At 39.4% G+C, this 26,179-nt stretch overlaps 5 protein-coding genes across 5 annotated transcripts; 3 read left to right on the top strand and 2 right to left on the bottom strand.

The window, feature by feature from the left end:
- Positions 1-35: 35 nt before the first annotated feature.
- Positions 36-3,572, bottom strand: VAR1 (FtsH extracellular protease family). Its single transcript, XM_021428503.1, has 5 exons — positions 2,018-3,572; positions 1,213-1,459; positions 947-1,130; positions 509-680; positions 36-408 (listed from the first exon to the last, which is right to left on the bottom strand). The coding sequence occupies exons 1-5, from the start codon at positions 3,299-3,301 to the stop codon at positions 187-189; spliced, it is 2,109 nt and encodes a 702-aa protein (XP_021284178.1). The 5' UTR covers positions 3,302-3,572; the 3' UTR covers positions 36-186.
- Positions 3,573-4,014: 442 nt separating this feature from the next.
- Positions 4,015-6,719, top strand: LDL1 (LSD1-like 1). The gene has a single exon (XM_021428501.2). The coding sequence runs from the start codon at positions 4,051-4,053 to the stop codon at positions 6,406-6,408; it is 2,358 nt and encodes a 785-aa protein (XP_021284176.1). The 5' UTR covers positions 4,015-4,050; the 3' UTR covers positions 6,409-6,719.
- Positions 6,720-7,490: 771 nt separating this feature from the next.
- Positions 7,491-8,365, top strand: LOC110416529 (uncharacterized). Its single transcript, XM_021428535.2, has one exon. It carries the CDS (start codon positions 7,535-7,537, stop codon positions 8,363-8,365), a length of 831 nt encoding a protein of 276 aa, XP_021284210.1. The 5' UTR covers positions 7,491-7,534.
- Positions 8,366-16,632: 8,267 nt separating this feature from the next.
- On the bottom strand, positions 16,633-18,363 carry LOC110416688 (cytokinin riboside 5'-monophosphate phosphoribohydrolase LOG5-like). Its single transcript, XM_021428735.2, has 7 exons — positions 18,232-18,363; positions 17,980-18,077; positions 17,842-17,872; positions 17,630-17,729; positions 17,465-17,535; positions 17,215-17,358; positions 16,633-17,061 (listed from the first exon to the last, which is right to left on the bottom strand). The coding sequence occupies exons 1-7, from the start codon at positions 18,346-18,348 to the stop codon at positions 16,963-16,965; spliced, it is 660 nt and encodes a 219-aa protein (XP_021284410.1). The 5' UTR covers positions 18,349-18,363; the 3' UTR covers positions 16,633-16,962.
- A 5,384-nt stretch (positions 18,364-23,747) lies between these two features.
- LOC110416532 (DUF241 domain protein, putative (DUF241)) lies at positions 23,748-24,460 on the top strand. The gene is given in 2 exon segments (XM_021428537.2): positions 23,748-24,197; positions 24,199-24,460. Coding segments are annotated over 2 exon segments (681 nt in total). The 5' UTR covers positions 23,748-23,778.
- The last annotated feature ends 1,719 nt before the right edge of the window (positions 24,461-26,179 follow it).

Here is a 26,179-nt window from a genome sequence, read left to right on the forward strand (position 1 = left end):
CAATTTTCACCGCCACATCATCAAATTCAATTCGATAATAAAATATGCCACTGGCACCAACTATTGACTCAGTCCTGCAGCCTTATCAGTTTTCTTTAATTACACAAAGAAAAAGTATGATATTTTCTCCAAATGAAAGTATACTTATCATTTGAACATTTGATACTAGTACGAGGACTGTACAATCTAAGAAACATATAGCTCAGTTTTTCCATCAATGAAGAGGCTCATGAACTCTTCCCCATCAACAGTTTCTTTCTCAATCAGTAGTTGAGCAAGCTTGTGGAGAATGTCAACGTGGGTTGTGATTATCTGCTTTGCCCTTGTATATGCAGCCTCCACTAGTTCCCTCACCTCAGAATCCACCACATCAGCAGTTGCCATGGAGTAGTCTTTTTGAGAAGACATCTGGAATCGAATTACGAGTCAGATTATGTAAAAGAGCGAGATCGGAGGCTAGTGAATGATATGAGATCATGCAAGTAATTACTAAATTGACGAACATCACCTGTTGACCTAGGAAAGGATTTCCACCAGGTCCACCGATGGCAACTTGTCCAATCTTTTTGCTGAATCCAAATCTTTCAACCATCTGCCTTGCCACTCGTGAGACTTGCATAAAGTCATTTGATGCTCCCGTTGTCACATTTTCATCACCAAAAATGATTTCTTCAGCTACCCTGCACAAGTAATGAGAAGGAAGCTCCTTGAATAAGATTATGAGTAGGATAGACTAGCAAGAGGCAGGCAACCACCGGATACTGTTCCTGCAGTCCTAGCACTGGTGACAGGCATCTGAATTTTTTAAACTAAAATGTTGGATTTCTTTTACAAAAGAATTTAGTTATACACATGAATCTTATCTGATCTTCCTATCTCATCCAATGCCCTACAATTAAGGTTGGGCACGCTCCTCACCCCAATTGATCAAGACTGAGTAACTAACCTTCCACCAAGTGCAACAGCCATCTGGTTCTCTAGGTAGCTTCGGCTGTACAGTCCAGATTCGAGCCTCTCTTCACTTGGAGCAAAGAAGGTAAGGCCACCAGCTTGACCACGAGGAATAATAGAAATCTTGGCTACAGGATCATATTCAGGCATAAGTGCACCAACTAAAGCATGGCCAGCCTCTGCAAATTGGAGTGCATACAGTAAGTCAAATACCCAGGATCAAATCATAGACAAAGCAAAAACCAGGGAACAAATGCATACCATGATAAGCAACCAATTTCTTCTTCTCATCAGAGACAACAGCGTTTTTCTTCTCTGGTCCAGCAATGATCCTCTCCAGAGCATCAGATATCTCATCTTTGCTTATTTCCTTGAGGTCACGCCTGGCCGCAAGAATGGCTGCTTCATTCATTAGGTTCTGCAAATCAGCTCCAGTGAAACCTGGGGTTCTCCTTGCAATCTTCTCAAAGTCAACATCCTTTGCGAGTGCCTTTCCTCTAGAGTGCACCTACAATATAAAGGAGCATGGATAGACAAAGAGTCAAAGAAAGGGTCAAAGTGAGCAACTCAACAATGAAGTTCACGACTGCGACATTATGTTGTGATAGATTTTGTGAGAATCAAGTCTGAACAAGATGCTGCTAATAGAGCAATATATATCCTGAAAAAAAAATCTAGTACGTTTTCAAGGTTGGAGTAGTTAGTTTCCTTGCATCACAATACTGAAGTTTACTAGGAAAGAGTAACCCTGCTACAAAAGAAGGCACTAGGAGAGTTAAGAACACAACAAAGGGCCAACCAAAGGGTTGAAGATGAACGTTCAAGCTACTGAAAAACTGAAAAATGCATGACAATAATGCTTTTAAATGATGAGCAATTCATGGAGAATGTTCCAGTTGTAATTGAAAGGGAACTGCGAACATCACTGTGATGTTTCTTTTCCAACGGAACACATTTATTTTACTCCTCCTTCAATTCTTCAACCATATCAGTTTTTTGTATCAACAAATTAACATGCCATCTACAATGAAAAATCAGGTGGGCAATGAGTTGATAAATGGCTAACCTGAAGAATCTTCACTCTTCCAGCAACATCAGGCCTATCAACTGTAACCTGTCGGTCAAACCTACCGGGTCTCAATAAAGCTGCATCAAGCACATCCGGCCTGTTCGTTGCTGCCAAAACGATGACACCGGAATTCCCTGAAAATCCATCCATCTCAGTCAACAACTGATTGATTGTCTGCTCTCTCTCATCATTTCCTCCTCCAAGACCAGCTCCTCTCTGTCTCCCAACAGCATCAATCTCATCTATGAATACAATGCATGGCGCCTTCGATTTTGCCTTCTCGAATAAATCCCTTACTCTGGACGCACCTACTCCAACGAACAGCTCCACAAACTCTGAAGCTGCGCATGAGAAAAACGGCACCCCGGCTTCTCCTGCTACTGCTCTAGCCAACAGCGTCTTTCCAGTGCCAGGAGGTCCCACCAATAAACAACCTTTTGGGATCTTAGCTCCTAAAGCTGTGTACTTGTCTGGGTTCTTCAAGAAATCAACAACTTCTTGGAGTTCCAATTTTGCCTGGTCAGCTCCAGCTACGTCAGCAAAGGTAACTCCGGTCTCTGGCACTTCCTGGAACTTGGATTTGGATCGTCCAAAATCCATGGGTCCGCCAAGCCCACCGGGGCCACCTGGCCCACCTTGAGCCCGACGGAAGAGGAAGAACAATCCGGCAAAAGCAAGGAAAGGGAAAATCAGATTCCCAATAAAATTGAAAAGTCCGTTACCAGAATCACCCTCGGCTACGGAAATATCGACGCCATTCATTGCTAAAATGTCTATAAGGTCAGGATCATTGGGGACAATTACGGTGGCTCGACGGCCATCAACGGCGGTGAGTTGCAGGGCAGAACCGTCTTTGCTGAACCTGACTCTCTCCACTTTCCCTTTCTTGACCGCGTTCAAGAACTCGCTGTACCTCCATTGGCTGCCTTCTGGGAGATCAGACGATTGAGATTGAGGCTTGGGGGCAGTTAAGAGGAGATTTTGAGCGAAAGGTGACTGGTTCGATGGGCTTGGCTTGGTTGGCTGCGCTTCGATTACGGGCGGGGGTGTTGGCGGGGCGTTATCAACGGCTAGTGCTTGTGGGGTTACTGAAGAGAAGAGTAAGGCAGCTAGAGTGGCATGAGATTGGAGTGTTTTTAAGCTTCGTTGTGAGTTGGGTTTCTTGTTGAGGATAGATTGAGTTATTTGGAACTTCCTCGTCGTTTTAGGGGTTGGAGGAGAAAGCAAGAGCTGGGTTCCAAAGAAGTTTGATGAGAGCAAGGAGTTAGCCATTGGCGGCATGAGAGGTGAGAGTACCGGTTTCTGTTACTACTGTTCTGAAGCAAGGTTTGGTCAGGCTCCCCTTTGTTGTTGGTTTATCCCTTCAAAGAATGGACAGGAAATAAATAAATCATACATTGAGGCGTTGGCATGTGAAACTGAAATCAGGAAATGTGTAATGCGGGGAGGTTTGGGCTTGATTTTGAGGTTTCGATTTGGACTTTGATTTTGGGAGGGTGCTAGAGTTGGATAAAGCAACGCCGTGGAGTTTGATGTTGCTGGGGTTGCGTCTACGTGTTCATCACATCTGCCACTCGGTTTAAATATCTTCTTTCTTGTTAGTCAATATGCCAAAAGAAACCTGTTTTTTTTTCTCTCTTTTAGAAAATCAAAATCCCAAGATTCTATTCAGACTTCGTGCTAAACAAAGAGCCAGAAAATAAAGTGAAAAGTCTTGAAAATTGTAGTCCAGTAATTCATTTTCGATTGATTTATTCAGTTAAAATCCGTCGAATTAATTAAGTATCATTTCAGGCTGGCCAACGGCCCAATCTGTGTTAACTCTGAGCAATGGTTCACTTCTAAAAACGAACAAATCAAAATCTACTGGGTGGACTCTCAAAGTATGCTGAAAATTGGGCCATGGCCCAATAACACGATTTGGACTCACGGTTGAGGTAAAATTAAAACGATCTTTGCGGCGGCGGGATTGTTTTCTTTTCATTGCCCAAATCACAGTCTCGTGATAAACCATAAAATAAAACCAGAAAATGGAGCCTCACCAGGACACCTCCGAGAACCCTAACGATGTTGTTTCCGACGACTTCTCCTCACCGGAGAATACCAATCCGGAAGACCAAGAGAACCCTAACGCCTCGCTCGATCCCCCTATTTCGGATTCCCAAGATGAATCCTCCGACCCCGTCCCCGACGAGCAACCGCAGAACACTAATTCAAACCCCGCCGAGCCTGGCCCTCCCGTTCGTAGACGACGCCGCAGAAAGCGTTTCTTCACTGAACTCAATGGCAACCCTTCGTTCTCGAAGAACCGTCGCCCTAGAATATCAGGCCTCGCTAAAGAAATGGACACCGAAGCTTTAATCGCAATCTCCGTGGGTTTCCCTGTTGATTCTCTCACTGAAGAGGAAATCGAAGCTAATGTGGTGTCAAGAATCGGGGGCCAAGAGCAAGGTAACTACATCGTCGTAAGAAACCACATTCTCGCTCGCTGGAGATCCAATGTTTCTGTCTGGTTGACGCGTGATCACGCGCTCGAATCAATCCGAGCCGAACACAAGAACCTAGTTGACTCAGCGTACAATTTTCTTCTTGAACACGGTTACATTAACTTTGGTTTAGCCCCGGCTATTAAAGAAGCGAAATTGAAGTCGTTGGATGGCGTGGAAAGAGCCAATGTAGTGATTGTGGGTGCGGGTTTTGCGGGTCTGGTTGCGGCGAGGCAGTTAGTTTCGATGGGGTTTAAAGTTGTCGTCTTGGAAGGTAGGTCGCGCCCTGGGGGGCGCGTGAAGACAAGGAAGATGAAGGGTGATGGCGTGGTGGCTGCAGCGGATCTTGGTGGGAGCGTCCTCACCGGAATAAATGGGAATCCACTTGGGGTTCTTGCGAGGCAAATGGGATTACCTCTTCATAAGGTGCGAGATATTTGCCCTTTGTATTTGCCAGATGGAAAGGCAGTAGATGCTGATGTTGATTCTAGGATAGAGGTTTCTTTTAATAAGTTGTTGGATAGAGTTTGTAAGCTTAGGCATGCTATGATTGAGGAAGTTAAATCAGTTGATGTTCCATTAGGGACTGCGCTAGAAGCCTTTAGGAGTGTTTACAAGGTAGCTGAGGATTCACAGGAGAGGATGCTGTTGAATTGGCATCTTGCAAATTTAGAATATGCTAATGCTTCCTTGATGTCTAATTTGTCCATGGCATATTGGGATCAAGATGACCCATATGAGATGGGTGGTGATCATTGTTTTATACCTGGTGGCAATGAGAGGTTTGTTCGAGCACTTGCTGGGGACCTTCCTATTTTTTATGGGAGGACTGTGCAGAGTATCAGGTATGGTATTGATGGGGTTAGGGTTTATGCAGGTGGACAGGAGTTTCGTGGGGATATGGCTCTTTGCACAGTTCCATTAGGAGTTCTTAAGAAGGGATCGATAGAATTTGTTCCTGAGCTTCCACAAAGAAAGAAGGATGCTATTCAGAGACTAGGATATGGGCTGCTGAATAAGGTTGCAATGTTGTTTCCATACAACTTTTGGGGTGGAGAGATTGATACTTTTGGCCATCTGACAGAAGACTCTAGTATGAGAGGCGAGTTCTTTTTGTTTTATAGCTATTCCTCTGTGTCAGGAGGACCACTTCTTGTTGCTCTTGTTGCAGGGGATGCAGCAATTAAGTTTGAAATGATGTCTCCTGTTGAGTCTGTGAAAAGGGTATTAAACATATTGCGGGGGATTTTTCATCCGAAAGGGATTGTTATTCCAGATCCTGTTCAGGCTGTTTGTACCCGGTGGGGGAAAGATTGCTTCACATATGGATCCTACTCCTATGTTGCTATTGGTTCATCGGGGGATGATTATGATATTCTTGCTGAGAGTGTTGGAGATGGCAGAGTTTTCTTTGCAGGTGAGGCAACTAATAAGCAGTATCCTGCCACAATGCATGGAGCTTTTCTAAGTGGCATGAGAGAGGCTGCTAACATACTTAGAGTGGCCAGGAGGAGGTCATTGGCTCTGACTGACAAAGTTAATAATGATAACGAGGAATGTGATGGTTTGAATAAATTATTTGAGAACCCTGACTTGACATTTGGGAGCTTCTCAGCCATTTTTGATCCCAATTCAAATGATCTTGGATCTCATGCATTAATAAGGGTCAAATTCCACGGGGATAAATTGGACTCGAGTTTCTTGTGTCTTTATGGCTTGATAACAAGGAAGCAGACCATTCAGTTAAGTGAACTGAATGGAGATGGGAACAGGATGAATTTGTTACATCGCACCTTTGGGGTGAAGTTGGTTGGTAGGAAAGGATTATCGAATATGGGGGAGGCTCTTATCTCACGCATCAAAGCAGCGAAATTTAACCACAACGTAGGGGACCTAGGCTAATGCTTCGTTGTTTGCCTCACCAGCTTTGCAAGCATGAGAAAGATGCTGCTGACTCGTTAGCATGTCTCACGTTTGACTTTCTTTCCATCTAACACTGGATTGATTCCAATCGTTTGTATTGGTAATAACTAATAACTAACGGTAAGTATTCCCACATTCAAAGGAGTCCAGATTAGTGAATTTCGATATAGAACACGATTCATTCAGTTACCCAATACTTGTAATTCATTGTTAAAATTCCTTTCGAGGAAATGCTGGATTTCCAGTTCTTGCTTATCCTGATTTTGTCAATCCTTCCACATCATTGTGCAGTTATTGTTGTTGTTGAATTACAATTTATTGAATTTCTTTTTACATTTTTGTTTGTTGTCAGTATTGGCTTTGGGAATTACAACTCCTTTTTTGCGTTTTTGAGAATAAACGTGCATTACAAATCAAATTAAACAAACGCCTCTTCGCCTGGTTTCACTTGGGAATAAAAAACCCCAGTTTACTTGAATTCTTTGTAATAATCAATGCTTAAAACTCTTAAAGCTTGGTGCCGTCAAGATTCCATTTGTACAGTTGTACCTAGGGACGTAACAACTAGAGAGTTATATATATATTAGCTACATGATCGATTCGAACGTGAAGCATAAGAACGATAAGAATTTGTCCTGGTTCACTTTGTCTGGAAGACATAATTGGCAGGTCACTCGTGCAAATATTAGGCAATTTCTTTAGCAACCCACGTTATTTAAGTTAAAACCATAGCGCCCCAAGGTTCGTGAATATTAAAGCAGGAGGATACTTCATCATAGCGTGAAGTTTGATGTATTTCACACGATTCATTGGATCCGTATCCAAAATTGCATAATTCCAACGGCCACCTCCTGTCTTACAGCCATGGAGCAGTTTGCTTGTGTATGTCAGTATTATCCAAAATTGCATAATCCTACAATCGAGGAGGTTCCAGAGCTGTAACTCACGACATGACAGCGAATGCAAGGTTGGAAGGATAGAGATGAATCGCTGTCTCTTTCTCCTCTATATATAATAAGATCAAATTGGGTTGTTTTCAGCAATTCTGCGAAGAGGTATTGTAATTCAACATTGTAAAAGCTCCCTTTGCTAAAGGAAAAAAAAAATGGCTGCCTCAATTGGACATGTTCGTTCAAGCAGTTTGCCCTCCAGCATCCATCCTCTAGTTGCAAGTGTTGAGGAGCAGTTATCCAGATTGAAGGCATCACAAGACACATCCTCATCGATCAGCTGCGGATTGGGAGGTCTGAAAGAATTGTACGAGCGTGTTGATGATTTGGTTCATTTGCCACTTACCCAACAAGCTCTTTGCCATGAACAGCTAGAGGACGTGTTGGAAGGATCTTTTAGACTGTTGGACGTGTGTGGTACCACTATAGATGTTTTCTCTCGGATGAGAGAGAGCGTGCAGGTAGTGGAATCATCCCTCAGGAGAAGAAGTAGTGGAGAATCTGGCTTGGCAAATGAAGTCAGAGCTTTTATGGTCACCAGGAATGAATTGAATAAGATGATCTGTCAGTGTTTTAAAAGCTTGAAGGGAATGGATCGGAAGTGTAAATCAACTGTCTTGGACAAAGATTCTGAAATGGTGGCTGTGTTTAGCATGCTGAAAGAAGCTGAGGAGATTAGTCTTGCAGTGTTTGATTCCCTGCTGTCTTTTCTTTCTCTTCCGAAGCCAAGATCAAAGCTTACTGCTTTACTGCATTCAAAACGTGCATCAAGTGGAGAAGTGGAAGCAAACGAAGCTCAGAAAGTAGACGCTGAGTTGGGTCTCATGAAGTCTGGTAAAGACATCAAACTCGTACAAGTGCAAAAAGTATTGAAGGGACTGGAGGCATTCCAATCTACCATTAAGGAAACAGAGGAGGAGTTGGAGTGTGTCTTTAGACGATTACTGAAAACCAGAGTTTCCCTTCTCAACATTCTGAACCGCTAATGTCCAAGACAATTTTGTACTGTCATACAACTTTGGTTCTCAATTGTACAAATACATACAAAACCAATTTCAACACATTGGATATTGATCTCCAATTGCCTTTTCTCTTCCCATGCATTTATAGTTTCACAATAACACCCTCTAACTGCATTACTGACGTAGAGTGTCTAGTAAATAATATTTTAGAACAGGTTGAGTGTCAGAAATCAAAATCATCGAATAATATTACTAAGTTCTTCTCTCAAATTTAAATTTAAAGTTACAATATTAGAAATTTGGTTATTAACCTTAAAGGCATAGTCAAGAGCTAATTTTTATTTTCACTTTAACTCGCAGCGTCAATTCTAATTCCAATTGCTACTTATCATTGGAAATTAAAGGAGACTTGCCTTTAAGCAAGATAATCAATATGTGTATCCTGGGACATTGATTGATAATTCTGCCTCTCCCCCTTCAGGGCTCTCCTTTAGTTCCAAAAATAGTTAATTGCAGTAATTGCACAAAAGGAATTATACCTTTCCAAGATGCCTTCTACGTGTAATTATCAATTTTTTTTTTTAAATTTGTGTAATTATCAATTATCTTTAGCAAATCATTTAGTAGAAGAATATGTTAATCAGGCAGTGATAATCTGGTGCACAGCCGTCACATTTCAGATTTCTGCAGTTATTATTATTCCCGGGCAATGGGTAAAAATCTATCTGCCATGGATGACCTTCTGTTTTTTGAAATTTTATGGACTGGTTAGAAATCTATTCAATGATTTCTCAGCAAATGATAAGTTCATTATTCATCAATATCATGCGCACGGACTGCATGTATTTCAAATCAACATCGAGCTGTAAAGATTCCTGGCTATATAGACTTGCTTTAAAGGTTCTCAACCAAAGAAAGAAAAAGGATTCCACTTGTTGGCAGATGCTAAACCATCGACGGGATTGGCGCAATTTCCTGTCATAAAACAAAACTTTTACAAACTTGCAATATTATAAAGTGGCTTCTACATCTTAATGTCTGGGGGACAGGTTAGCAGATTGATGCAGACGACTATATTCTAATTTTCTCTCCATAATATGTTTCAATGATGAAACATCAGCTGACTACATGCAGGCAATGCCACATCAAGGCCAACTGAACATTTAAATAGGATACCTTCTGTCTCCCTTCACCTTATATAAAAGCTGCCTAGTAGGAATGGCCTGAACATCTAACTCTGTATGTGCATCTCAGCAATAAGTTATCTGCTAAGAAAATGGTAAAAAGAATGGATGCTACTATTGCAACAATGAAATCATATTTCCATGCTCGTTCCAACAGTTTGCCATCAAAATCCCACCCTTTTGTAGCCGATGTTGAGGATCAGTTGCGCAGGTTTAGAGCCTCAGAAGCAACATTTTCTTCTCCATCAGTTCTATGCCAGAACTTGTCTGCTCTGAAAGATTTGTATGAATGTGCTGATAATCTGCTTCAGTTGCAACTCGCCCAAAAGGCTTTCTCCAATGAACTGCTCGATAGATGTGTAGAAGACATGTTGGATGGATCTCTCAGGGTGTTGGACATATGAGGCTCAACCAAGGACGATCTTTCTCAGATCAAAGGTTGCCTTCAAGATCTGGAATCATCCTTCCGCAGAAGGAATGGTTGTGAATCGAGCCTCGCAAATGAGATAAGAAAGTACTTCATCTCAAGAAAACAAGTTAGTAAAATTGTTTGCAAGTGCTTCAGCAACATGAAGAGGATGCAGAAACGCAATGCGGCAATCCCGGAAAATGACCATGACTTTGTGGCCGTGGTTAGCATGCTAAAAGAAGTTGAGGCAGTTAGTCTCACAGTGTTCGAGTCCCTATTGTTATTTGTTTACCACCCAAAACCAAAGTCAATTGGTTGGTACTTGGTCTCAAAATTGATCCAATCCAAGCGTTTATCCTGTGAAATTGAGGACAAAGAGGATAAACTAGATCATACTTTAGAAGCTCTTATCAAGAACAAGTCAGGCAAAAGCATTGATATCACCCAAGTACGGAAGACCCTGAAGGATTTGGAGGCCTTCGAATCAATTATTCAGGAGCTTGAAGAGGGACTGGAGTGTGTCTTCAGGTGTTTGATCAAAACCAGGGTGTCCTTTCTCAACATTGTCAACCATTAACCAGTGCCCTCTGGGTCATTTTTTGATCTAGCGATATCCACTGACATCCCCATTCTTTTACAGGGGGCTTGTCTGTTATTTTTGCTGTATAGTGCTGTGTAAATTGAATGAGTTATATATGTACATTGTCCAGTGGGCAAGCCAGAGAAGAAATCGTTTCCCCAAAATCTCTTTTTTTTTTAATCCTTTTTCTTTTAATCTTTTTTTATATTTTCATTTTTTTCTTATCCTGAACATTACTGATAACACATGGACCTTAGGACATAGTTGCTTATTGATATGAGCAGCTTAAATTACGATTTAATAGAAATTCAATGAATTTTATGCTTTTTGATTTAATATCAAAGACGCCCTATAGGGTCCAGAAACTTGTAGGAATTGTTTTCTTTCCAAATATAAAACTTGCAAGTAGAATCATCAAGCAACTTATACTCCTAATGTTAATGTTCTTATATTAATTAATAGATTGGTTTATCGAACTCTTAATTAAAAGTAATGAAGATTTCTGTTATAACACCAAACTAAAAAAGCTTAAAAATTGGCTTCAAGGCGTATATCAATGCTACTGTCTTTAAAGTTTTATTCGCCCTCACTCCCCACTTATAATGTGTAAAAAAGTTACTGACGTATAAATCTCGAAGACATAATGAAACTCAATGATTGATGACGTTTTGTATTAACGAAATCAATCCACTAAGCACTCACCGGAGTATAACAAGATTATCAAACTTCTATAATATTTTTTCTGCAGGAAAATGATATAGAAGAAAACTTGGAAGATGTTTGAGGAAGAAAAATGAGAGATATTACTGTTTTTCTGATGTTAAAAAGGATCCTTTTTTATAGGTATCGATGTCTGTTCTCAACAGACACTGATTGTGTCTGTTTCAAAGAGTTACTCTATTGATTTTTTCGTGACTCTTCTTCTTATTTTTATTTAATTTAATTTTATTTATTTATTTTTATTTTTAACAAACATAACTTTTATTTTGATTTTAATTTTTAACTATCACAATTTTTCTTCTATTTTGATATAAAATCATATCTTTTATTTGAAAATGTTCAACAATTTCTCCCACCAATTTGTATTAGAGAGCTCCATCTATTCTACGATAGCTGGTTTGCCAAGGGAAGTTGAAGCAAGCAGTCCGAAAGTGTTGAAATCTGTTCCATGGTCTGTTTCTGAGTCAAAGGTAACTGGTTTACTTTTGGTTTTCAAGTTGATTCAAACCAAATCTCACGAATGTAAGACTAAGAAGCTTACGCCAATGAAGTTGAGAAGAAACCAAAATTTCGTCGATGTTGTCCAAGTGCAAAACTTGCTGCTGTTGAGGTCCAATCGACTTATATAACTTAGCTGAATATACTTATAAATATCAGTAAATGATTGTTTTCTTTGAAATTTTGTACACAAAAACAGAAAATTAAAGTAAATAGAGGAAATTTGTATAAGCATCGCTTCCGCTTGGTCCTCGATCCCTTCTGGTTTTTAAACTGAGAACAATCCAAGCAAATAATTGAACAGAATTCACCAAGTTGGGCTTATTAGAGATGTCAGCCACATCAGACTCAAAGTTTTAGTGAAATATTTGGAGGAATTAAGGATTTGTATACCCTCTATGTGGGAGTTTCTAAGATTTTGTTCTTTTGTCCTCATTAAGACAATACTTTTTATTGACTGAAATATGCTGCACCAAAATTTTTGCATTCTATAGATGATTCTAATGGTTCTGTTAACGCTGCAGAATTCTTTATGGTCAAAACTTCTTCCTGCATGATTATTACTTGATTATTAGTTTTAAGTCTAGGAGAATTTTCCGTCAAGATTAAGGCTTAATTGAATCACAAAGAAATGAAGTAAACATCATCTACCAGGACATGCTGAAAATCAATTTCGAAATTCCAAAAACAATGGAGCATGCTTATTGAAACCAATTCACAAACATCAATCATGGATTAGTTTTTGTCAGACGTAAACAGGCTGTTGAACTTAATAATGTGATGAAGCTATTAGTTCTAAATCAAGTTGATCGCCAGCTGTCAGGATTCTTCTTACTTGCTAACCAAAGGCTAACCTTGAGCATTTGTCTGCCCACAGGAATGAACTAAATCTGAGCCAAATATGGAGAGGTTGTTCTGATCTACCTGGCTGGTAGGATGGCATGCTTTTAATTTGTTTTATCCTTATAGTTTTTATTAGTAATACTCAACTGAGGATGTAGCAATGAGAAGACATTGCCAGGACCATCGGAAGCCCCTCCATATGATATCCTGATGAAGTCCTTATGACAAGATTCATTGTCTCCTCTCTTCATATATATATAGCTGGTTCCTTGGTTTGACGAACTTAAGCTTCAAATTCCAGTACCTTGATTTCAAGTGTTGTATATATTGCTTGTGCTAGAAAGGAAGATGGATGCAAAACTTGGTTACCATACTCGTTCAGTCCGTTTGCCCTCCATATCTCACCCTGCAACAGCAAATTTAGAGAACATTTTTACAGCTTAAAGGCCTCAGAAGCCACATCTAGAACAACAGTATGCCACAAGCTGAGTGGTCTTCTTGCTTTGTGCGATTATGTTGATGATATGCTTAAGATGCCACTCATTCAACAAGCTCTCTCCCATAAACGAGATGACAAATGGGTAGAAAATGTGTTGGGTGGATCTCTTAGGGTGTTGGATGTGTGTGGAATCACTAGAGATGTCTTGTCGGAGATGAAGGAGATTGTTCAAGATCTTGTATCGTCTGTCCGAAGAAAAAGAGTTGGAGAAACTGGCCTTCCTGATGAAAGATTGGAAACTACATGACCACTATCAAAACCATGAAGAAAGGGTTTCCAGGTGTCTCAAAAGCTCAGTACTTCTTGACAAAGGCAGCAATCTAGGGGCTACCGTTAGCATCCTCAGTGCTTGAATGCATCTTAGGATCCATTCCTGAACCAAAGGCAAGATCAAGGCTAGGCCCTTGGTCTTTGGTTTCAAAGGCAATGCGACCGACTCGTATAGCATGTGAAGGACTAGAAGGGAATGAAATGGAAGAAATGAATTATGTCCTGATTGCCTTAAACCACCCGGAAGCTAAGCAAGCAAACAAGCGTTGAGCAATTGCAGACTTTGCTGAAACAGCTGGAAGCATTAGAGTTGAGTATCCATGGCCTTGAGGATGGATTAAAGAGAATGTTCAGGCAGCTTGTCAAAACCAGAGTCTCCCTTCTTAATACTTTGAGCCAGTAGGAATCCAATTTTCTTTGTCACAACACACAGCTAGATCATCTCCAGTGGCGTCCTAGTTTTTCAAAAGAAACTGCCATGTGATTTCCCCCCTATATCCTGTAAATTATCGAACATTATGTACATATGATTTGCCAGCACAAATTTAAGCTATAATTATCCTGTAATTGATCTCATATCTTCTCTCTTAAACCTGGAAAAGGCTCTGATAACATCTGAATTCAGTAACAAGCTTTACAGTGATCTCATGTAGTGACGAAACAATATAAACCCTTTCTTTTTTTTCAGCAAGACCATGCAAAAAGGTGAAGGAGAATATCAGCTTTCGCTGTTGGCCAGAAAACAACACTTTGCCTGCATAAGTATCATCGAGCCAAATAACATCTAGATTGGAGATCGATTAAGGTGCAGAGTTAGATTTTTCTCAGCCAAATTTACTTTACAATTACGAATATCTCTGAACTGTGTTTTTTTTTCGGCTTTGGGCTAAACCTAACCTCTTAATCGGCTTGATCGTTAAGACTTCAGGGTCGTTGTTATTATCAGGTTTGTGGTTGCGGGCGATCCCCATTGGGCCCGAACTGAACGTTCCAGAAAAAATTGTCCAAAGTCGGTGACGGGGGACCATAGTAATTCGAAACCAACCCAAACCTCAGCCTCCCCTCCCAAATTTCCAGGAAAACGAAAAACGATAAAAGTTGTACCATGGGCAATAATTGCCATTCGAGTTTAATTGATCCTTGGGCTTGAAAATGATCCAATACTGAAAAAGTTGTTAACACTGACGCATCACCAAACCCAAGGAAAACCAGTGGTTATATTGTGCAGTTCTCTTATGATCAATTGAAATTGAAAGGTGACAACACTGGAAACGACTGTCCGAAGAGCTTGAAGCATTTCATCAATGCAGGAGAATGGTGTGGAGCGGTGGATGCCAGCCTCGTGTTTCCTTTCTTTTGCCCTTGTATTAATTCAGAGTGGGTTAGGAAGGAGATAAATAGCTGAGGATTTAGGCGTTTAGCAGAACATGGCTTACCTCACTGCACACGTCTTTTACTGCTGTAGGGGCCCAAGCAAGCCTCAAAACAACCACTAGTTGCAATTCGATTGGGCCCGATCGACAGTGACTACCAGGAGGACCACCGGCTCATTAAGCAATCCCAAAAACTTTGCGGAACTCTCCCATGACCAAAAGCCCGCACAAGCCACAGCCTACCCTGCATTGCCAGCAAAAGATCATGATGTAAATGGAAATCGGGTGGGTTTTTTTTTTTTTCCAGTGGGTTGTGGAGAAAGAAGTAGTGCTTCGACGTCTGATGGGGACGTATTTTCTTGTAACATTCCCTTTGTCTCAACTTCTTTCGCTATTTTCCCCCTTCATTTTCACTCCCAAGTAAAAGATATTTTCTATCTGGAGTTCCCTGCATAGCACTCGAGGTAGGCTGGAGGTCCAGTCTATTAATCTTTGATGGCTCAATGCTTATCAGGTGCGGTGGGGATAAATTCCTGAGCCCATTGAATGTGGACTCTCCATGATTAGCTGGGTCCGACGAGACATTCCTCCTGCAGACAAAAAAAAAATCTATCTGTTGTAACGTGTGGACATTCTAAGTCTTGGGACAGTCGTTTCCAAATTTACATGATTTTACATTCTGTTTCCTTATCTTTCATCTCTGTGTTTACCACTGAAAGATACTGTGTAAGGTTTCATATTGTCAGTTTTGATGGGTACCTAACCTAAACGCATTGGATGAAAGGTGTGGTGGGAAATTAAAATTCAGGGGATTGATAAACATATGATTATGATTATAGTTTCAAACCTTACGCAGTGAAGATTCCATAACCAGTTGTCCAGTTTAGAGAAAACATTAAGCTACAAAAAAGAAAACATGTTCGTAATCATTTGGGGTCCGAACAAATAATGCAAAAGCTGAATTACATTTGGTCCGTGATATCATCTCGGGCAATCATGTAGGCAACCGATAATAGAAAAACATGTTTAATGGTACATTAAGGGTTTTAAAATGTCAAAATGCAGAGAATAAAGAGTAATAGTATCAGGGATAAACAAAGAAGGGGAAGCAGCATGATGCTGATAAAGACAGATCAAAGTAGCTGACATGGAAAAGTTTTACGCGTACTGGCGAGGTCGCTGGGATTAGATAGATAGGCCAGAGTCCGGATAAGGAACGCGTGAAGTGGTACCCAACACAAAAAACCAATGATGCCATTCACCCATGGAGAACTCAAACCCCAATCTGAAGGCTCAAAGAGTTTGCCCTGCCTTACTGTTTCTGCTTTTTACTATACTACCAGTACTTATCTATTGTTTTTTTTAGCCTTTTCAAAATCAAAACAGTGCACTAAATTGATGACCATAGAAAATTTAGAAAGAAAGCGGTGCAAGTGGGAAATTGGAAAATGGAAATCGTAGACCTCAAACGTGACCTTTCGCGGATTGCTAAGCCGCTATGATTAGTTAGCTAATATTCAGGCCACTCATCATTCCCTGTCAGTATTCCCTCTCTCCAATCAAATTGAAGATTTCTCTCTTGCAGTTAACGGGGAATTAAAAACCAAAAAAGAAGCACAAGGGGAGTTCAAAATATAAGAAAATACATGAATTATGGCTTTTGCCAAGCTTTTCCGACCACTCCTGGTAGACTGGAAGTACTTCTTTCACCAGTTACCATTCAGTATTCACTGTGATTGAGCAGAAATTTTCTTTTGGGTCCATGATTTTTGAACTACTGCACATGAATTTAAAAAAGAAAAAGCTTTGACAAAACTCCATAATGGAATCATTACCTCCAAACTGCAATAGCTCAAAAGAATGTAAGGAAGAGTGTGAGAAAGAAGGGTAGAGCAGAAACAGCAGGCATGGAAAAGAGAATAAAAAACACCTTTTTTTTTTTTTTTGTTTTTCCTTCGTGTTCTTTTCCTGTAACTTTTACAGATTGGCATTATGACAAAGCAAACACCACTTGCTACTTGCCGTTTTCATCCAACACAAGGAGTTAACAGCCACCTAACAATGTTTGTTTTTCCTTTTTATACCAAGGATTTTTTCTCCTTTCTATCCTAGAGTAACACGGTACATACAAAACTTGAAAGGAGGAACCCTAGCTAGTTGCATAGTTACATTTGCTGATCGGAAAAACCATAAAAAAAGAAAAGAAAAGTAAAGAACTAACGAAAGAGAGACCTTTGTCCTCTTTTTAACGAGCAATTTCAAATTGCAAAGATGAATTCAGCTCCAATTGTTCAGCCTCCCACCTTGCCTTAGCAACAACTCCATCATGCAGTGGCACGTATTCCTATTCAAACAAAACACTATCCTAAGTTCTCGGAGCAGATATATACTACAATAATTTAATAACGAAATAAATAGTACTGCTAAAATGGACCCAAGAATTGAATAATAGACTTGTGATTATATGCCAATAAACGTTGGAAAAAAAAAAACCCACCTCCAGTTTTTGGACAAGTTCTCTTGCAGTCGGAGCGGAGACAACAATACTACGTTGGGATGGTCTGATGAATCCATCATCCACGGCTTTGTCCAAGAAGGTGAGCAGAGAATTGTAGTAGCCATCCACATTAATCAAGCCAACCTGTTGTGGGGATATGAAACAAAAAGAGTTAAAAATAAAAGTTGGTATGGTTTTAGAACCAGTTTCAAGCCAAATAGATTCACGATAAGACATTAAGTGGCTTTACAGGCTTGTCGTGGATTCCAAGCTGGGCCCATGTTATGACTTCTAATAACTCTTCCAGAGTTCCATATCCACCTGATCAATTGAAAACAAACAATAAACTAAAGCAAAGCATGATCAATTAGAACCATTAATTTTTAAGGGAGAAGGATTGAGACTTGAGAGAGACCTGGTAAGGCGATAAAACAGTCAGAATGGCGGGCCATCTCAGCCTTCCTTTGGTGCATGTCCGCAACAGGTTTGACCTCTCCTACTGTTTCCCCTGTTATCTGCTTAACGAAAACCAAAAGCATATTTCTGCATTATGGTTTAGTGACGTATCAGGAAAAAGTGACTATTTAGTTTAAGATAGAAGAAAAACCAAATGGAAAGATTTTAGACCTCTTTTCTCATCAGAGTTTTGGGGATAATTCTGTGGATAAAACAAGGAAAATAAACAGCAAGAACAATTCAGTATCCTGCTGAAGAAAATCAATTTCCAGTCAGGAATATAGATCGATGGAAGATATGTATTCGTACCCTAAGACATGTCCTCCACCACGGTGGACCTCCTGAGAAACCAATCCCATCAACCCGACACTTCCTCCACCATAAACAAGATCCAACCTCCTGGAGACCTTGAGAGCCAAGAAAGTAAAACCCAAGGAAGGAGCTTAGTTACAAGTTGTTAGCAAAGCTGAACGAAATGAAAGGAAGAAAGTATTGGAGAAAAGAATATATATCAGTAGTAGCTTTTGATCAATTCAATGATGTATATCGTGAGGGGAGTACCAGCTCTTTGCCCAGCTCAAGGGCAGCTTCACGATAGCAGTTTCGCTTGCCGGTGCTACTTCCGCAAAAGACGCAAACCCTTTTGAACCTGGAATTCACCGCTTTATTCTCCTCCATACCTCTTTTTGGTGTGTATTTTTCTTTTGCTTTTTTTTACTGCTCTTTCTATTTGATTGATTTAACCCAAAGCTAAAGGCTAAAGGGTATTTTCCAAAGATTCTTGAGGCAAAGGAGGACCCAATACCAAAAGAGGAACATGGAACTACACCATTTATAGGATCTCAAGTTGTAGCACCGATAACTTTTGTTACGCGTGGACTCCTGTTGCGCCACGTGGGTCTCGAAACCCCGAAAACTTTGCTTTACCAAATTCGCCGACAGGATTCGTTTTTTCGCAACCTCTCTTGATGCTCTCATCCACTGGCTTGATTCCACGTTGCACAACATTTTCCTTTTCATGAGAGACAGAGATACGCCGAAATAATTTACACAGTGTTTACAGACTGTTAAGTTTGAAGCAGGAAGTGTAAATTTCATTAAACTGCTCATAACAGTATATACAAGTGTTGATCAATGATGTTCATATAGAAGGGATTAGACCAAGATCTTGTCTTTTCACATAGCTAATTCTCAGCCGAGACTCTTGCGTAGTCTAACACAGACATTCTTGCATTTGCTATTGATTTGGTTTCTCTTTTTTCTTTCTTTCGCTTTTTTTATCTCATAAATTCTTTTGACTCTTCGACAGATTTCCAAACTAAAATCAGTTCAAACAATCAGTCATCACCAATGCGGTGCAAGAAGCAAAATGATGCAGGGCAGGCAGGTATGGCTCCCGGAATTTGCTAGAGTTTCTCCCCTTTTCCAAGCCCAGCCTGGCACCAAAATCAATGCTCGGAACAATATGACTTGTGTGCATAATTGGCCATTATTTTTGGGCAGCAAAAGGACATTGCTCAGTCTAATAATATTGCCATTATTTTGTCTTAGCTGTATCTTAAAGCCATGCATGTGAACAGAAAGAGAGGGCACCAGATTGACTAAGTATATGTCTGTATTTAGCCATCGTACTAGCTATAGCTCTTGTTCCCTTCTTCCGCGTTGATTTCGACTAGGAATGTGAGAATAAGTTAATCAGATTTCTTGATCGCGAACCTCCAATGATTATCGAATGATTAACATTAAAAATAAAACAGCTACATGCACAATCTCTGTAAGGGGACTAGTTTAAACAATTTTTTTACTTGATAAATTGAGGAAGCAACGTTAAACTAACGCTTGGATCTGCGAGCCAACTGGTGCGAGGTGATAGGTGGCCGCCATAGGGGTAGCTGGCAAACTGGAGGCCCATTTTGTTATCTTCAAATTTGACCTTAGGCTGTGTTTAATGCTCGTGAGCCCTCTCTTTCAAGCGTCAACTGGTTCCGTACTACGACCAAACAACATAGCCAACACGTGCAAAGGATAAGATACGCTTGGTTATCCGTGCAAAAACTTTTCGACCGACAAATTTGGGCTTGTAACATTCTTTCTTTTGTATTTGTCTTGCTTCTCGATTCCTGCTTAAACCAGAATCAGTCTAGTAGTAGCTTGAAAGTGAAACTGTTTGGTTTGAGAATTTTGCTTGTAACATGAATTTGGCAAAGCATGGAGAGCTTGCAGGCTTACATCAAAAACAAATTTGGTTCCTTTACGGGAACGAAAAATTAATACATTGGTCATTCCCTTATCTTACCGACAGATATGAATAAGAACCCAAACCAGTACTATTAATCCACGGAAGAATTTTTATACGAAAAAGTAGCATAGTCGTCATTTTCTTCAACAAATAAAGTTCTTCAGTTGAATAGACAGTTGAAGAAATTAATTAATATGCAGTAGGGAGAGATACGATGAGAAAGTCTTATCCTTAGCATGATTTCAGCTTTTTGAGCCATTCAGTCAATCGTAGGGAACCCTCTGTTTGGACCTACACTCCCAATTTCTTCCACAGCTTCGGGTTCACCGGGGCTCCACCCTAACAACCAACAAATTCTGATTTTTAAGGAATATTAATCAACTTCAGCAATTATTAATTAATTCCCATTTCCATGGCTAACAACTGCTTCGTTGATTGGGTCAAAATGGCAGAAAATTAATGACGGCAGTAAATTTATTCTTCTACCCCGGTTTTTGATTTTCCGAATCAAACTACCAAGTTTGGCCATATGCGTACAATTTGTCAAGGGTGATACGACATCAGTTTTCTTTTCTTATTCTTTTCCAGATATGTAAGTCAAATCTTACATAGATAGATGTCTTCAATTCATCCCGTCAAGTTGTTGAGAGCAAAAAGCTCATAACCAAGGTTTTGGGACACTAGTCTTCAAGCTAAGTCAGAAGACTTTGCCAATGGATCAGGCTCTTAACCATGTAAACACCTCTTTATTTCTTTTTCAAATGTCAGACTGCTGTCATTTTTATCCATCCGTGCCTGAAATTGCGTATGAATTTTGATCCAACATGTGCGCACACTAGGTCATCTAGTTTTCATGATTTTTCTCTCTGAAGATCAGAAGAGACTCATTCGTTGGACCTAGCTGTGGTTTTTTTTGTTACGTGTACAACTTTTCCAAGAATTTCTTGACAGGAAAACGACCTTTTGTTGGACCTTTTTGATTCCCGGTCGCATTACAACCTAATAAAGTAGAAATTAAAATAGAATTTTTCTAAACCTTTTTCCCAGGGCCTCCCCCTGGCCTTTTTCTCACTCTCTCCCTCAAAGGTGATGATCGCTGACTCTTGGAGAAAAGTTGTTAGATTAAGCTTTTTGGTCGGTAATGATGGCTGTAAATAAGTGACAAGTCATAGGCAAAGGTAGGATAAAGTAAGGCTGGCTTGATTACCGCAGCGCAGGCAACGGTCTAGTGTTGGCGCCTATCGTCTTTTCAAGTCTTTAACATTCTAATTTAGACCACCAAATATTTTGTCTAACTTCATTTTTTTATTCGATATTTAACCTCCTTGTGAGTTAAACACTAGCCCCCACCTGGACTTCTTGGAGGAAGCTTTTGAGTTCTGACCAGGTAATTTGGACAGTGGGAACTTTGCAAGTAGGTAAACACATTCTCAATCCAACTTTTGTTGAAAGAAAAGTACTATAGTGAAAAGTTATTCTCTTAATTTGAAATGACCCAACATAATTAGAATGACAAAAATTTCAAGAAATTTAATGATCTTATAAGTTATAATAAAAGATTATACCTTCACTAACCCTTATCAATTATACTTGAGATTGTCTTGAATTTAAATCTCAAGTCTTTAATTTTTTTCAAATTTAAACAAATATGTTTACTTTAAACACAGGTATATATTTACGGACAAAACCCACCTTAAGCTCCCTTTTTTTTCTGTCGCGGTCCATCTTTGTTTTCTTGTGCAAATCAACCATATATTATATTTCTCATAGTGCTGGGATGAAACAGTTTAACATCAATATGAAGAAATTATAGGAAAAAACAGTGGAAGAGCCAAGTTATCAGTCCGCCTACATGTATCAAGCGGATCTTTATAGCTTATATCTTACTTAAAAGCAAAACCGAAAGTCATCAACACTGAATTAATTAAGAACTAGTAGGTCTTTTTGTTTTTCTCTTGAAATTTATAGCAGAAGTGCATAGCTGAGTCAACACTGACAGAGGTGTAACGCTTTATATTTTAAACCATAATTAAAATGAATGATAATTCACATTATTACGAGTTAAGACCTACTAAAGCAGAGTTTATCGAATTGCCACCACCCGTTTTACACTGCTTATTCTCACGTAATAATTTGCTTTTCACATGAAAGTGGCCTGATGCATCAATGATTTATTTCAGAAAAAAAGAAAGAAAAAGGTGATATGATCTTGTTTTTGTGACTTTGGATATGATTGGAGATGATTCTCATGTATAAACTCATTATTCAGGTTCTTATACAGATATCATAATTAAAATCCACCCGCCTTAAACATTTAAATTGTTAAATTAAGGCTAATAGTACTAACTTTTAGTTCTATTTAATATTTAATCATACATGTGTGTATATACGTGTAAATATGTTCTTTTTTATACACCATTTGTGTGTATATTATAATAAAAAGGATCAAGCTATGTGATCCGGATATATCCAAAACTCTTTCATGAAATTTTTAAAATTTATTTGTCAATTTAAATAATATTTAAAAACTTGGTATATTATTTTTTAAAATAGATTTATTATATATTATTATTATTGAAAATAATTTGTTTCGATCACTCATTTCAAAATCCAGTTGATGAGTTGATGCCCAATGATACCGGACCTTACACCCACCGAACATATGGATAGGCTTTGACACTGTTTTCTCTATCTCATAGTAAATGTGGGCTTGCAGAAAACCAAAGCCCAAAAGTCCAGTTTAGAAAAGAATTTCAAAATCCGAGCTCCGCTGGAATAATTATTAAACAATTTATCTTTATATATTTTATATTAAAATATGAGATAAAATTATGGTATAGATGTTTAATACTTTTTAATATGAAAAAGTGTGAAAAAAAATTATGAAAAATGTATTTATAATATAAAAAAATGAATATTAAATGCTTTAAAAATATATTTACAAATATTTAAAAATGAATAAAAAAAGAGAGAGAGAGAGAGACGGACAGGCTAGAGGTAGCCTCTGACCAATCTTCAACGAATAATAGCTAGGGGTCATGCAGCAAACCAAGCTATAGAGTTGAAGTGAGTTTGCCATCTGTGCCATCTTTGCCACTGCAAAGTCATCTTATCATGCATGGCAGCATGAGCTTAATTGGAACACGTAAATAAAGACCGTAATAATTATCCCAGAAAATCGCAAGTTGTCATTTTCCTTTTGGCCTGCAAAATCGAATTCCATGTTCCCCAGTCTGGAAAATTATGGTTAATAAAACTACAAATCCACTTGGTTTCTTTCTACTAAATTATTACTTTCTCCCCAATAAATTATATATGTAAAGGAACCTTCACAAAAACTTCTTGGAAGGTCCTCACCGGGAGTGTGAATCTTAATTTAGGATTTTATGTTGTGTTCAGAGAAAACACGACCATGCACAGTACATACTACCAGAAAGGAAAACAATAGAAAAGAGTGACATATAAAAAAGACTTCCCCCATTTTTTCAACATCTTGCCTCTTCCTTATAAGAATTGAACGCAAGCTGGCATCCTTCCCCCGTGCATGCATTCTTTTCTACACCAGTCGATGTCACCAACAGCATTATCTTAACAACTTTGAAAATGCTGCTTTTTCTCAATCCCAGGCGGAAAGTTCCTGCAGACATTTGGTCCCTTAGCTGTTATCAATTGTCCCCAGTCCGTACTCTGGAGGATACTTCATATATAGTTCTTTTCCTCGAGATCTGAGATCCAATTTAGGATAAGTTTGTCCAATTGAATCAATATAAACCCATGGTCAAGAGAGGTCATTGGCCTTCACTGACCATCAGCCCGGATCCCCGCTCAAATTCTTCTCGGAAGACACTCTCTTGCTTCTTTGGTTGACAATGGCAAACCTGAACTTCAATGCTCTTAGAGACTTACATAACTCCGCTAATGACCTCCTTCACTCACCGATGATCAAGCGGGCGCTTGTTCACCAGGGGCAAGAAAAATGGGTTCATCAAGTTTCGGAAGCATCTCTGAGAATGCTGGATGCTTGCGGCATTTCCAGAGATGTTCTGTCGCTTGTCAAGGAACATGTGCAAGACCTACAATGTACTTTGCGCAGAGTGAGCACCGATGAGCCAGACGTTGGAACCAAAATTGGAGTTTACAACCGGTATGCAAAGAAACTAAAGAAAGAGACCCTGAAATGTTTGCACTCGCTTAAAGGGATGAGAAACAGGTCTATCACTTCTGACATACTATCACCTATAGACGACAATCTCATGATGGTAGTCGATGTGATGAGAGAAGTGAGAGAGATCCGTGGTGAAGTCACTTCTGTCTCTCATTTCCATACCCTGGTTAGAGAGAAAATCGGCTAAAGGGTCTCTCGCCTCAAAGTTCGTACGATCGAGTTGCCAGAGCTTGTACGATATAAGCGATGAGATGGCACTGCAAAGCGCAAATAAAAGATTGGAGGCAGTAGAAATAACCATCGAGGATCTTGAGGCTGAGCTAGAGTGCATGTTCAGACGTTTGATCCAGACTAGAGTTCTACTTCTTAACATACTTACCAACTAATTCAGAAGCTATAACTTTTCCTTTTCATGTTAAGTTGGCAACTCATGATTTGGCGATCATTGTTATAACGGTTACCTCATATTGAGTTGCCATGCTACAGCTTGGTAGATAACCAGATTCGGTCATCGATTGAACAACCAAATGTAAAATTCTTTGATTCTTTTCAATAAGATAGCGCAGTCCTAATTGCCAATGCATTCCTTTCTTTCTTTCTTTTTTCCGTTCGATTACTTGTTGAAATTAGATCTGTTTTCTTATGAATTTTTCTGATTTTTCTTTTTTTTTATTGGTTCCTTGCCATGTGAATGCTCCACTATATCTAGTTGGAGAATAAAACGTTTCTTCTCAAATGCGTTATGTTGAAGTCCAACTTGCTATTAAATTTGGCACAGGTGCTAGATTCTCTCATTTTCAGGAATCTCCTCCTCAGCTTCCAGCAGTGTTTGAAGCATGCTAATATCTTAAACAAATTAAAATTTGCACGTAATGATTTTTAGAATGGTGTGGACAATGCCTCGTTGGATGCCCAAAGAATTGGTTCTGAATTATGATGACAGCAACGAGAACAATATATTATGCAAACAGCTGGTGCTAATCAGGACTGAAGCATAGGAAACATAAAAATCATAGGTGGTTCACTGTTCCCTGATTAAGCATGCCATGGCGATATGAATCTGGCTGCATCGGTTTAAGTTTTTCTGTCTGTTCAGTGGTTGTTGGACAACCCAGCGTAAGACCAGCTAGAATTATCCTCGTAACAGTTGGGAAATTGACAACAATTGAAGAATCCGATTGTTTAATCTCAATTGTTGAGAGCAATCGATTGGCACGGGCTGGTAATCTGCCCTTTTGTCTTATTCTTCTTCTTATTGACCTTGCTAATTCTGTTGCATGAACATCTAGACAGTGGTTCAATTTAGAATTCTTATGCATCTTTCAGATCAGTTAGGGTGACACATCAAGGCATAGAATCTTTAATATAACTCCCTGAACTTAAACAAACAGAAAGCAGAGGATCAATGTTCATCAGTTGGGCCAAGTCCAAGAGACTTGTGAATGAAGGCCCCAAGCCGTTCTGAGCTCTACTCGGATCAATGCTCCGGGCCAGGGACATCTATCCAAAATGAGAATATCACATTTAAAAGCATATTATGTTTCAATACTTCGAAGCCCTTAACAGTTTCTGTCCTAATCTTGTATTAATTTGAGAGCTTTACAAACAAGCATAAGCTTGACTTCAGGTTCCCTTTATTATAAAAGGCAATAATTACCACAAATTTTGACATGAAAACCGCTCTGAAAACATATCAAGAATTCGAGATCACTCCCAACTTAAGGCTGTGTTAGCCACCAAAAGTGGAATTTGTTATGTAACCCATTACAGAGGGAGGTGAACTCTCATGCTCAAAACTGGACGAGGCAGCCAGCACTGCACTTTCAGCTGAACCAAGTCAAGTATTTAGGGCTATCTGTAAGTTCATTCTAGGTAAGGAACAATAGAAAGTGTTTCAACAACAATACCCCATAATATAAAACTTGAATCTCAACCATTAACGGAGCAAAGTGGTAATTTGCTTTCTACATGGCAACGGAATCGTAATTTTGTAGAAGGCACAGCAATTTACTAGAATAGACTAATACAAAAGTACTTCAAGTGACCCTAAATCTACCTTCAATGATAATTTTAAAAACCAAAGAAAGAAAGAAAAGAAAAAGAGG

Source organism: Theobroma umbraticum, unplaced genomic scaffold, assembly GCF_002168275.2.
Source record: "Theobroma umbraticum cultivar Fairchild unplaced genomic scaffold, ASM216827v3 scaffold_51.0, whole genome shotgun sequence".
Taxonomy (NCBI): Eukaryota; Viridiplantae; Streptophyta; class Magnoliopsida; order Malvales; family Malvaceae; genus Theobroma; species Theobroma umbraticum.